This window comes from Mastigoproctus giganteus, chromosome 3 (assembly GCF_048544385.1).
Source record: "Mastigoproctus giganteus isolate SK-2022 chromosome 3, ASM4854438v1, whole genome shotgun sequence".
Taxonomy (NCBI): Eukaryota; Metazoa; Arthropoda; class Arachnida; order Uropygi; family Thelyphonidae; genus Mastigoproctus; species Mastigoproctus giganteus.
The window spans coordinates 108,800,865-108,815,588 of NC_143577.1; the positions used below are offsets into that span (position 1 = coordinate 108,800,865).

The 14,724-nt window shown below is 37.5% G+C and overlaps 1 protein-coding gene across 6 annotated transcripts in view; it reads right to left on the bottom strand.

The window, feature by feature from the left end:
* The window catches only part of Cad74A (cadherin 74A), a 748,720-nt gene that overhangs the window by 192,627 nt on the left and 541,369 nt on the right, over window positions 1-14,724 (bottom strand). For all 6 annotated transcript variants that reach the window (XR_016546733.1, XM_090369392.1, XM_090369388.1 and 3 more), the window contains 2 exons: window positions 7,074-7,274; window positions 2,607-2,717 (listed from right to left, as the gene is read on the bottom strand). Coding sequence is in view for 5 of the 6 variants with exons in the window: in XM_090369392.1 (XP_090225518.1) it covers window positions 2,607-2,717; window positions 7,074-7,274 (312 nt within the window). In the remaining variant the exon portion in view is untranslated. The remainder of the gene's footprint in view (window positions 1-2,606; window positions 2,718-7,073; window positions 7,275-14,724) is intronic.

Consider the following 14,724-nt stretch of genomic DNA (forward strand, 5'->3'; position numbering starts at 1 on the left):
GCCCTTTTTGGGAAATGGGGAGGAGGTGTGCTTCCACTGCGTTGACATGTCTTTAGTCTCTGGATTCGTCATTTGTCACCAACCAATCAAAAAAACAGCATGTGTACCCTGTACACACAAAAGATATTTTATGTGTAAACATCTTTTACGAAAATCAGAAACATTTTAAAATTGAATAGATAGAACCGAAATCATGAATGACAATGTTTTATGCTCACACTCACTACTTACTCTACCGAATTAGTATACGTATGATATAATGTTTTATGCACACACCTGCTGCTTACTCTACCAAATCAATGTTTGAAAGAGGTTAGGCCAATAGTCTAATTACCCATTTGATTGTAGCCATTTGTTGAATAGTATGACTGCAACAATACAAGTATTTGTATTGTTACAATCCACATTTTCATTATGTTCCAATATTAGGTGCCTAGACATTTTCACATCAATAATTTTCTGAGCAGTGAAAGGGACAATTCCAAACTCAACTTACTACTGGGCTCAACATAAGCGCGATCTATTCGCTATGATTAGACAGCTCGGTAAACCTACAATGTTCTCGACTCTGAGTGCCAATGAAATCGGTTGGCCTCACTTGCTTCAGCTATTGTACAAGTTACAGAATAAGGGGTGTGATATTAGTGAGGATGATGCGAGTGACTGGACTTCATGCAGAAAGCGACGCTAGTGAACGAAGATGCTGTAACTTGTGCGATATACTTCAAAGAGATTGTGGATGTAATTATAAACATATTGCAGTCAAAATGTTAGAGCCTGTTAGGTCAATTTTATGTGTTCAACTTTTTCAAGTGCATAGAATATCAACATCGTGGTAGTCCACACATGCATATTTTGCTGTAGCTGAATAATGCTCCCAAAGATCCTCTGGGTGAGAACAAAGAAGACTCGACAAGTTAGTATCTGTCTCCACTAGTGAGGCTTCGGGGAGCATCAAGCTTCAAATTCACAAATATACATTCACATATTACAAGAAAATAACACCAGATAAATGTCAGACATGTCGATTTAAAAGACCATTCATGACTTGTTGCTCAACTACTATATTAGTACCCATGCTTAAGACAGATGGACACAAAGTAAAATACACCACTCACAAGAAGATGTGGCAAAATCTAGAGGATAATGATTATGCCAACACTGATGCCTTCTTCAGAGTGATGTAAACTCCTGTGACTATTACTCTGATGTGCTCAGAGCTGGCATAAATTGGGCAAAGGTATTTCACAAACATCAACCGAGTGAGAAGTGGCACAATCCGTTCAACCCATTCGTCTGTAACATTTTGAAATCAAACACTGACATCCAATTCATTACAGAGGAATACTCTTGCGCTGCATACATCATTGAGTACATGAATAAGACAAACTGAGGGATCAGAATTTGCAGCAACAGATCATTACGATCATGAATGAGCACTCAGAGTTCGACATTGTTGAAATCATGAGAAAACTATCCATTGACATGCTCAACAGCATTGAGATCACAAGTCAAGAAGCCAACAGGTACTTGCTAAGTCAGCCCATGTCGGAGAGCTTCATGGTGGTAGTTCACAATCCCACTGTTTGGCTGATCGAGGGACAGAGAGTGAGGAAGTCTAATGAAGAGATGAAAAAAGAGAACCTTCCAGAGGATTTGTGTGACATATGGAAAGAGAATTGGTTTGACAAATAAGGGTAGAGACCACACCATTTGGACCACATTACTCTGTCATACTTTGTTGCAAATTACACATGCAGTGCTAATGAGATCTGCAAGAAACAAGATTATCCATGCATAATATGCTATCAAAACTATGGCTTGACTCAGGATCTCAATGAGTACAAGCATGAGATAGTAACGATGCACATTCCATTTTGCAATGAGGAAACAGAGATACCGTCAGAGATAACATACGTCAAGGTCTATGATGACAATGAAGAGCTCATATTAGAACAGCGTAAATTGCATGAATCAGACTTGGACATTCGCAAAATGATTGAAATATGTAAGATGATATATCAAAGATAACGATGATGGTGACCCTGGCGAAGCATGTGATAAATGACCTGCATAGCCTTGTAATGCAACTGTGAGAGGACCCCTTTCATAACTTTTACAATCATCCAAACAGCGAGATGAATGAGGATCAAAAGCTCACCACATTCAACCGACTCAGCACAATTGCAAAGAAACACAAAAACCTGATGACCAACAAGGACTTCTGCAACTTAATGAGAATAGCCAATGACAAGCAAAAGATTCTAATTATTGGTTCCTGAACAAATTAACTCAACAACCCTGCACATTTATGAAAACATTTCAAAATCTGCTTTAGAATTTGTTTTCGAGTCTAGAATGCAGGAACACCTTATACTCCACAGCTACACACCTAGCAAATCCCAATGTGGTTGTGAAATGTGCTCATAACTGTGCAGGATTGTGAATTAACTTATGTAGGATTGTTTAGTGATAAATTAAACAAACTTCCAAATGGTTTTACTACACTGCTATATGAAGAGATAGTTTAGTTAAAAAGGTTATCTATTGGATTTAATTTTTTTAAAATATAATTCTCACAAAAAACTTATTTAATAATGACTTACTTTTGGTCTGTTAAACTGAGGTTCACTATCATCAACATCCAAGACTAAAATCCTCAGCACACGATGTGCTTCTTGTGGTGGAAGGCCAAAATCATGAGCAACAATTATCAACTGAAACAAAAAAAGAAATTTAAGATCTGAAGAGGCAAAATAAAAATGTCACTACACTATTATGTAACAGGAACTGATCATTCTATGATTATCTAAAATATCTGAAACAATTTATTCATCATCATCATCAGCCATTTTCAATCCACTGCAGGATGAAGGCCTCTCCAGCAACTTTTCAGTTTCTTCTGTTTTGTGCAATGGCCATCCATTTACTACCCACAAACTCGTGGATTTCAACTGTCCATCTCCGTTGTTGCCTTCCAACATGCATTGAACAAAATGAAGCATTGTATCATTTTTAGCTCCTCTTGGGTACCAGGTATTTTTTAGTTCCTTTTGGGTACCATTCTGTTATTTTCTTAGTCCATCTGTCATCATGTCTTCAAGCTATATGTCCTGTCCAAGTCCATTTCAGTTCTTTAGTTTTGATAAAAAAGTCTTTTATTTGTGTTTGCTGCCTAATCCATGTGTTTCTCTTCTTATCTAACAATCTGATTCCTAATATAATTCATTCCATTCTTCGTTGTGTAGTTTTCACCTTCTCTTCCATTCTTTTGATGAGTGCCCAAGTTTCACTTCCATAAGTCATGGTGGGGAGTATACATTGGTTCATTATTTTACAGATTGGGATATTGCTCATCAGTATGTGACTATATTTCCTGAATGCTATCCATCCGAATGTTCTTCTCTTGATTTCCAGCCATTTATCATTATTACAGCTAATGACTAGTCTCAGATAAGTATGAATGTTTTCAATTACTGCTCCTTCAATCATTATATCCCTTTCTTTGGCATACTTGTTCATCATTACTTTTATTTTAGCCATATTCATCTTTAGTCCAAAATTAGCATTGGCATTAGCAAGGGCACATGATGCAAGAAAGCATCAGCCAAAAAAACACATCCCCCCTTCCTTCTCATTTCACCCATCCACTTGCTCCAAAATGTTTGTCTAGTTCTGCCTTCAATCTGTTTAAGCTATCAACTTCTAAAATGACAGATGGAAGTTTGTTCCAGCAATAAACCACCCACTGGTTAAAGGCAAACTTCAGCACATCTATCCTACAACTGTCTTTCCTCAATTTGAAATTATGCCCTCTCAGGCAATCATTCTGAGCAAGAGGAAGAATCCCATCAGCACTGAGCATGCTCAAACCATTCAAGGCTTTATACACCTCAATCAAGTCACCTCGCAGGTGCCTAGTCTCCAGACACAGTAATTTGCAAAACTTAAGCCTTTCTTCGTAAGAGCAACCCTTTGTTCCATTCACTAATCTTGTTGCCCTTCTCTGTACTCATTCCAACATTTCTACATCCTTCTTAAAATGAGGCCTCCAGACCTGTATACAGTATTCAAGGTGTGGCCTGACCATTGCCTTATACAAGGGGATAATCACCTCCTTATCCCTGCTAGAAAAATTCCTGTATATCATTGACAAGATACCATGAGCTACTCTTGCGGACCGTCTGCACTGCTCAGAAAACTTCATATGTGCCTGCACAATTATTCCCAGGTCCTTTTCAGTCTCTACCACTGACACTGTAGTACCGCACAGTTGATAAGTTACTCTGGGGTTACTGCTTCCTACATGCAGTACTTTACATTTGTCAATGTTAAACTTCAGTTGCCACCTCTCAGCCCATCTACTCAACTTTTCTAGATCCTGTTGCAGCAGCGTACTGTCATTAGTGTCATTAACAATCCTGTCGATGTTGAATCACACTGTAATAACATTTGTGAGAAAACAGAGCAGAGTAGACAAGAACACAGCTATGACTGATGAAAAAAAAATTTCTGTTTATACTCTGGCATGACAACCAAGTCAGTAGCATTTACAATAAATTGTCAATACAAATATTTATGGTATTTAGTAGTCAGGGACTTGAACCCCGGTCCACTCAAGGAATGCCTGCTATGGACTCTTGCTCCTGATCACTCGGCTACATCAGGCCTAAAACATGGGGGTGAAAATAAATGGATTTAAACTGAGAAAGGAGAAACCGCTGTATGAAGCGTTCCCACATGGCTATCATAACCATAATTATACTCATGGTATTAAAAACTATAGTAAATTACTTATTAAATAAAATAAGAGAAAGTTATGAAAAGAGCAAAAGAAAGGAGCAAAAGACATTTTATTAACATCAATATTATCAGATGAACTATTATTTCATCAGTGAAATTATATTATTATTATTATTATTATTATTACCAGCCATATGGTGCAAGGAAGCCAGAGGCTTATGCTGCACCAGCCAAAAAAAAAAAAAAATTCCCCGAGTTACCCTGAGAGAGAGAGAGAGAGAGAGAGAGAGAGAGAGAGAGAGAGAGAGAGAGAGAGAGAGAGAGAGAGAGAAGAGAGAGAGAGAGAGAGAGAGAGAGAGTCAACAGTAGAAGGGAATCACCAAGAAAGAGAAGAATGATGATATCCAGCTCAGGACCCTAGGTGTGCCAAGCTTATAACTCATCAGATGTGAGCCCCTGGAGTTAATATCTTTGTTGTCACCTCTGGTGTTAATAATTTTAAATTGCTGGGTGAATGGTTTTTTTAAAGATGACCTGATTTTGGTATGAACTGCATGAAAAAAATTTTATTTTAGTTAAGATATACTGTGCATCTGCACTTGCTCTAAGGATGTATGATGTGCATCATTGTATGATCATGTGGCAGTGTAATTTTTTATATTTTGGCCAATCAAAAATAATTAGCATTATTTAAAAATAGGGTTATTATTACACTAACTATTTTTATGCTTAAATGCAATTGCATGTTAATCTTATTGACTTCAAAGATGGTCAGAGAAGTGTGGCAGTTATGTTTTAATGCTGCCAAAAATGTAAAGTTTATACTGTGGCAATAGCAACCCACAAATAAATTATACAATTGGTGGGGTTGAATTAAAAACAGTGAAGGAGGAAAGGGATCTGGGAGTTAAAATATTGGCAGATCTGAAGTGTTCTGAACAGTGCAAAGCAAACAGGTAACCAGGACAGCCCATGCTGTCCTACTGATGATTTATCAAACGTTATCCCATAGAGATAGGGAGGTTGTAATCTCACTGTATAAGGCAATTGTAAGACCACATTTGGAATACAACATTCGAGTATGGAGACCTCATCTGAAAAAAGACTGAGCTTCTTGAAAGGATCCAATGATGGGCAACTCGAATGGTGGGATTGGCAGAAGGATGACCATATGAGGAAAGACTCCAATTATATAGGCTACAGAACTCAGAAACCAGGCACCTGAGAGGTTCCTGATTGAGGTTTATAAGGCTCTGAGAGGAATTGGTAAAATGAATAAAGGTGGAATTCCAGGACTAGAGGTCATAAATTCAAATTATGGGGGTTGAGGGTTAGATTAGATTGTAGGAAGTTTTCTTTTAGCCAGCAAGTTGTTGATTGTTGGAACAAAGTTGCTTTCACAGGTAGTTAAGGCTGACAGTTTGGATAAATTCAAAGATCAACTTGTGTGAGTAGGAGAGCATATAATTTGTATTTTCTTATCTACTTTTTTTGCCTGTGGCTTCCTTGCACTATACGGCAAATACTATTACTATATACATAAGGAATTTTGCTAATAGGGATAAGGCAATAGTCAGTCTGCACCTTGAGTAGTGCATACAGGTCTGGAGGCCTCATTTTAGGAAGGATGTACAGCTGCTGGAACGAATACAGAGAACGGCAATGAGACTGGTTAGGGGAAACAAAGGGAATGCTCTTACAAATAAAGGCTTAAGTTCTGCTAATTCCAGAGTCTAGAGATTAGGCACCTGTGAGGTGATCTGATTGAGGTGTATAAGGCTTTGAATAGTTTGGGCAAGCTCAATGCTGATGGGATTCTTCCTCTTGCCCAGATTACGCACTTAAAGGGACATAAATTCAAAGCGAGCAAAGGCTGTTGCAGAACAGATGTGTGGAAATTGGCTTTAGCCAGAAAGTGGTTGATTGCTGGAGCAAACTTCCAACTGTTATTGTGGAAGTTGATAGCTTAAATAAACTTAAGGAAGAACTAGACAAACTTTTGGAAGGAATGGATAGGTGATATAGGAAGACTCTGTTTTTTTTTTTTTTTTTTGACTGATGCTTGCTTTATTGCATCATATGCCACTACTTTTTATAACTCCTTCGAATTTTAATTGTGATCATCATGTAATCCATCAATCTAATGCAATTTAATCTAATCGAATCACTGAAATTCTAACAAACACTTTAACGAAGTACATAATTCTTCACTGTGCTACAAATTACAGTAATTATCTAATGAATTTATGTATTTTTTCCACTTTTAAAGTTATTAACTATTCTGAATAACACTGATTAATACAATAAATTGATTAGAATTTACTTCTTACAGTATAGTTTTCCTTCTTCTCTCGGTCAAGCAATTTTTTTGTAGTAATTACTCCTGTTGCAGCATCTATGGAAAATTCAAATTCTACATCTTCTAAATTCTGATCATCTAAGAATTTATAAGCAACTTTCCCATTTGCTGTATTAGGATTATCAGGATCAAATGCTACAACCTGAAACACTGGGGTACCAACTGTTGCATTCTAGAAAGGAAAAATAAATAGTGAAAACAGAGTTATAATTAAGATTTTTAGAAATAAAGAATCTTTATCTATTTTGAAATATGTTGTACAATGGAGGTTGATTATGCAGTAGAAAACCCATCAAATTAAATAAATTTTATTTATTTAATTTGATCGGTTTCTACTACGTAATCAGACTCCAAAACTAGCTGAAGGGATAATGCAGTGTTTCTGCCACCTCTCTATCCCCACAGCTTAACCGTTCAATATTAGCATTAGCATTAGTAGAGGCATTTGATGCAAGAAAGCAAGCTTATGCAGCATCAGCCAAAAAAAAAAAAAAAACCACTTCCACTTCACCCCTCTGTTCATTCAAAATACCTGCCCAGCTGAGCCTTAAACTTATTTAGGCTATCAACTTCCACGACAAGGGATGGAAGTCTGTTCCACCAACCAACCACCCGCTGGCTAAAGGCAAATTTCCGCACATCTATCCTACATCTGTCTTTCCTCAATTTGAATTTATGCCCTCTCAGGTGATTATTCTGAGCAAGAGGAAGAATCCCATCAGCATTGAACATGCTCAAACCATTCAAGGCTTTATACACCTCTATCAGATCACCTCGCTGGTGTTTAGTCTCCAGACACTGTAATTTGCAAAACTTAAGCCTTTCTTCGTAAGAGCACCCCTTTGTTCCATTCACTAATCTTGTTGCCCTTCTCTGTACTCGTTCCAGCAGCTCTACACCCTTCTTGAAATGAGGCCTCCAGACCTGTATACAGTACTCTAGGTGTGGCCTGACCATTGCCTTATACAAGGGAATAATCACCTCCTTTAGCATTAGCATTAGCATTAGTAGAGGCATACGATGCAAGAAAGCAAGCTTATTCAGCATCAGCCAAAAAAAAAAAAAAAAAAAAAAAAAAACCCACTCCCATTTCACCCCTCCGTTCGTTCGAAATACCTGTCCAGTTGAGCTTTAAATTTGTTTAGGCTATCAACTTCAACAACAAGTGATGGAAGTCGGTTCCACCAACCAACCACCCGCTGGCCAAAGGCAAATTTCCGCACATCTATCCGACATCCGTCCTTCCTCAATTTGAATTTATGCCCTCTGAGGTGATTATTCTGAGAAAGATGAAGAATCCCATTGGCATTGAGCATGCTCAAACCATTCAAGGCCTTATACACCTCTATCAGATCACCTCGCCGGTGCCTAGTCTCCAGACTCTGTAATTTGCAAAACTTAAGCCTTTCTTCGTAAGAGCAACCCTTTGTTCCATTTACTAATCTTGTTGCCCTTCTCTGTACCCGTTCCAGCAGCTCTACATCCTTCTTGAAATGAGGCCTCCAGACCTGTATACAGTACTCAAGATGTGGCCTAACCATTGCCTTATACAAGGGAATAATCACCTCCTTATCCCTGCTAGAAAAATTCCTGTATATCATTGACAAGACACCATGAGCTACTCTTGCAGCTCGTCTGCACTGCTCAGAGAACTTCATATCTCCCTGCACAATTACCCCCAGGTCCTTTTCATTCTCCACCACTGTCAGTGCAGTACCGCAGAGTTGATACGTTGCTCTGGGGTTACTGTTTCCCATATGTAGTACTTTACATTTGTCAATGTTAAACTTCATTTGCCACCTCTCAGCCCATCTGTTCAACCTTTCCAGATCCTGTTGCAGCAGCATAGCGTCAGTAGTGTCCTTGACAACCCTGCCTACCTTGGTATCGTCTGCAAAAATTCGACATTAAGCTTGATATACCATCATCAATATCATTTATGAATACAGAAAACAATAATGGACCCAACACTGAGCCCTGAGGGACTCCACTAATGACATTAGTCCATGACGAGCAGTGTCCATTGATTACCACTCTCTGTCTTCTCCCCCTCAGCCACCCCTTTATCCACAGCAGCAATTTGCCTCCAATACCACACTGCTCCAATTTGTGCAGCAGTCTTCCATGTGCAACAGTATCAAAAGCCTTTCTAAGATCCAAGTATATAATATCAAAGTTATTCCCTGCATCCAGTTCCTTTGTGACTGCATCATAGTATCCAATCAAATTGGTCAGGCTTGACTTCCCCTTAACAAAACCATGCTGTGTCCGAGCTATAGCTGAAGTCTTGTCTAAATGATCCTGCAGTGCTTCTTTAACTAGTGCCTCCATTAATTTTCCTGGAACAGAAGTTAAACTCACAGGTCTATAATTACTTGTGTCAGCCTTTGATCCTCCTTTGTGAATTGGGGTGACATTTGCACATCTCCAGTCTGTGGGTACCTCCCCTGAGTCCAAGGAAGCTCTCATAATTATGGCTAAGGGTTTGCTTACTTCCTTTGCTGCCTCCTTTAATATAACTGGATAGATCCCATCCACCCCGGGTGCCTTTCTTGTGTTTATCTTCAACAATTTCTCCTCCACTGTACTCTCAGTTATTACAAGATTCTCTAGCTTACTGCTAGAGTTGAATACACCTCTAGCTTTCCCCTGGATAAATAACTCCTCATGTGTGAATGTCGATGCAAAATATTCATTTAGTTTGTTAGCTACATGAGCAGGATCATCAACAGTTGACCCATCGATATCAAGTGGACCAATCTGATTCAACCCCTTCCTTCTAGAGTTTACATAAGTAAAGAACTCTTTGCTGTTTTTCTTTGCATCCCTTGCCAAAGATTTCTCGTAATCTGCCTTCGCCTGCCTAACCTCCTTTGTAACTTGGTTACAGATCAACTTGTATCTATCATAGGCTTCTGTGTCATGTGTTAATTTGTATGTATCCCATGCATGTTTCTTCTCTGCAATATGCCTCATCAGTTCATCTGACATCCATTTAGGCCTAAACCTTGAACAATATTTCTTAGTTGGTATGTAAAGCCTAGTAGCTTCCAAGATAAGTTCTTTGAATGCTTCCCATTTTGCATTTGCTGTTGGTAACATCATGAGTTGGTCTCACTGTATAGAATTTAAATACTGTCTCAGACCATCGTAGTCGCCTTTATGAAAGCAATAACCCTTCCCTTTACCCCTAATGGTAGTTACCTCTTTGAGTAAATCCCACTTCAGCACACTGTGATCACTGCCACCTAGTGGTTCATTTATCTGCAGATCCTTAATGCATGAAGAATCACTGCTGATAATCAAATCAAGAGTATTCCTCCCTCTAGTTGCCTCCCGAACATGCTGATGTAGAAAACAATCATCCAATAAATCCACAAAAGCCTTCCTAGTGTGTGAGTGACCAGCCCCCAAATTCCAGTCAATATCTGGGAAATTAAAATCTCCCATTATACGACTCTCTGATTTACTGGTCCACTCTATTTCCCTGTACAGTTTCTTATTATACTCATCAGAGTCATTAGGCCTATAGCACACTCCTACTCTCAATTTTGATCTCCCAATGCTTATGTTACACCAAACTGACTCGACACTGCACTGTCCAGCGAAGTCCACTGGCTTCACTTCCTTGGATTTTATGTATTTCTTAACTAATAGCATAACCCCTCCTCCCTTCCTATCCAGTCTATCCTTTCTGTAGACGTTGTACTCCCCAAATTCCAGTTCTGCATTCCTTATATCTGTGCGACACCACGTCTCTGATATCCCAACAATATCTGCCTTTGATGTTTTGAGCAATACTTCAAAATATAACTAGGGCAACCTAAAAGTAAATAAATTTATTCATAATCAAATAAAACTCTTCATATTTTAAACAAAAGATTTTTTCGGTTTGCTAATTTAAACATGTAAGCATAGGATTAACTTAAGTTATATATAACAATGTTCAAAGCAAGTAGTTTATGGGTCCTTGATGACTCAACTATAAATTCCTTTACTTTAGAAAATTTTTTAGGTTTTTTTGTATTAACCATGTTCTTAATTGATCTCCAAAAAAATAAAAAAAATAAAATAAAATAAAAACATTTAGATTGAACATGGCAACTGTTCAAAACTGGGGAGCACTTTTTTCAAAATCTTTCTCATTAGCATAATGAGACAAATGAAACACTTGCATTAAGATATTTTTGTTCTCATTTTGTGACATCAAAGCAGTGTAACCAAACAAGATTATCCTGATGATGTGAAATCACATTCTGATCCAGACATACATTAAAAATTTTAGGACTTAAAGACTCCTCATGCAACGTTTAACTCTTTCTCCTACCATGCCAATAAATTCCACTCAATTCCTACTGTGGTCTTTTTTTTTTTTATTATTTTATTATTATTAGCCATATGGTGCAAGGAAGCATGAGGCTTATGCTGCACCAGCCAAAAAAAATTCCCAAGTTACCCTGAGAGAGAGAGAGAGAGAGAGAGAGAGAGAGAGAGAGAGAGAAGCAGAAAGGAATCACCAAGAAAGAGAAGAATGATGATATCCAGCTCAGGACCCTGGGTGTGCCAAGCCCATACTCACCAGATGTGAGCCCCTGGGGGTATCTGAAAGAAGTATGTTAAAGAAGTATGTTAAAATAATTCTGAACAATCTTGATAACAAGATTTCCTTGCCCCTTCAACTTAAAAGTTGCTTCATTAACCAAACAACAAACAAGAGCATTAATGATAAACAAATTCCAATCTATGATTGGAATCACCTCTTTAACTCTCTAGATATGCTCTGAGAAATATGGACCAAAAAAAGAAAACTTTAGAAGTTTAAACATTTGTTAGAATTAATGCCAGTATTAATTTTAGTATCCCTCAAAGTGATATTTATTTAAACATTGGATTTCTAGACAAGAACACATATATCTATTAAAGATTACCCTGATTTCTAATCTCTCTTCAACATAAACACATTACAAATATTGCTTTCTCTGTATCAAAAAAAAGTGGAATTTCTTTTCCACTCTTGATGTTACTTTCCTTCTTCATAACTATTCACTGTGTACAAAGGCGCCTCCGTAGCCAGGTGGGAAGGAGCAGTAGCAGTAGTGCGTTGTAAACGCTTCTTGATTAGACCGGGGTTCGAGCCCGTCACCACCAAATAGGGAAGATGCGGAAAGGTCAGGGAATGACCACCGCATATCCCGGAGCAATATGGCCTTAGTTGCTAATGCTCCTAAAAAACCAAATAACAATAACAACTGTGTACAAACCTCAAATCTGCCCTAGCATGTACCATTATTCCTACATTTGGATAGAGCCCTTAAAACCACTCTCAGTATTCTGAACTTTATTCAAAAGAGGGTATTCAGGATATAAAATAAGATTAATTAATGATCCATATTTAAGATTCTCTTCAGTCACTGTATCATAGACATTCAGTTTCTGCTGCATGCCTTTGCCTTTTCTATTAGCTAATTCCATGTGCACTATTCTTCTGAATTGGCATTGTAATCCTGCCACTCTCTTCCAAACCAACACAAACATGTGTCTGCAACTAGTCAGACTACATTCATTGTCCAACTCCAAACTCGCAGAACCAACCCACTTTTCCTCTTTCTCATTTATCCCTTTGACTTCTGTTCTCTGGAACAACCTTTTATTCACATGTATTTTATTTTATTCCTCAAAATAAAAATATTCTGGTTTAATATCAACAAGTATTATAGTATGTTATAGTAGTATAGAACCAAAAGACTAAGTATTATAGGTTCTAATGCATTTTGTATTTGGGGTTTTAATAAAAAAATTGATGTAGCTGGTTAAACTTGGATTTATAAAGATGCTTGATTCTTAAGTGATAATTGGCTGGTGTTCCACTGATAACTGCAACAAGTGCAGGAGACTCAATTAGTTTGGTATTGAGTTTGACAGAGTGTAATATTTCCCTCCTTTATCTCAAAAGTGTAAGGATTTAATTTTTAGGTTATCATACATCTGAGTAAAGATATCCCATCTTACAAATAAACCACAAGGGTCCAATCCTCAAGGGCTAAAATTGTTTTTAATGATGCATGTATTGCTCCAAATTTAAATTTAAAAATTATCATTTTAAAGTAACAGGAACTTACTGCTTATACCAATTTATGTTTATTTTGCCTATAGAAGTAGATATTCATGGGTTGCAAAATCCAGAATAACTCATAGGAGTAAATTCTTTACCCTCTGCCTGAGATTGGTAAACTATAACCCCAATCCTGATTGAAGAGAACTTTAAAAATTTCTCCAATCACTGACAGGAATCCAGACTTCTCCAAATGATTAGTAGGTATGTGTTATTCTGACTAGACTGCCATAGAGGAGGCACTGCTCCAGACCTAATTTGGACTCTATAAGTAATGGGATATATGCATTTCTGAACATGTTTTCTGATAATTGATTTGTTCTGGATAGAGAAAATTTCCTGCTTGATGACCGATCTAGCATTTTTAGATTTTCTGGGAAAGAAGCATGTAGTGATTGTTAAAGAAGACTGTCAAAGACTGTTAAAAGAGATTGTAATATACTTCCAATATTTTTGTGAGGTTGCATATTTGAGATTGGGATGCCCTAGATACTTATGACAATCTGAATAGGGTTATTTTGTTAGGAATAAGTGATTTCAGCTGATTTATTGACAGTTGGATTAAGTGAATGCAGACAGGTGACTATCTCAAGATTTTTAAGTTCATATGACTTAAAAATCTTGCTTTAAAATGCTGTTGGATTAATCTTGAAATAATCACTCAGTACTTCAGCATTTATTTTAGGTTTAAAGTGTCAAATACTAACTTCACTATGTCAATATAAAACATCATATTGAGCCTTTTCTTGGAATGCCAATTGGATTTTCATTAGCATGTGAAATTAGTAATAAAAGACCTTCCTTTTGGGCAAAAAAATGTTGTTAGAAGGACTACTGTTATTACTACTGAAGATGGACCTTCTCAATTATCTTAAGAATTACTGACATGCAACATAACAACCTGTACTTGAGGTTCAAGATAACTGAAAATACAGGTTGAATGACTGTTGAATAACTATTGAATAATACTTTAACAAAGCAATCTCAACAACTTTTATGGACTTGAAACAAGAGTGAGCCCATGCCCAATTAAACAGGGTGTAAGCAGTACCACATAAGCATCTAGGTGCACATGCTAAGCCATTGTTCATGAATTGGCTTATACACATGGGCACAGGCCACGTATATAAGGCATCTTTGTTCAGAAACAAACTTGGAAGGCTAATACATTAATATGAGGACCACACAATTCTAGATGTCATGGGTTTGGCAGAATGGCTGACATCTGTAAACTTCAGTTTATAGGAAGCCCATGTACCTGGGCACCCCCATAAACTATGACCTGGTACATACCAAGTTGTTGCCTAATTATCATAATCAGCAAAGTCCAACTCCTCAAAGTCCCATATTAAAACCCCAGTTTTGCTCATTATACAAAGTGGGTTGCTTTAGGTACCTAGATTATGGAATGGAGAAGTCATGTAGAAGGCATGGCAATCATGTATTCAAATACAGATGAGCTATTCACATTATGATTTTTGCTTCCTTCACCCTCACCGGACATTACTGG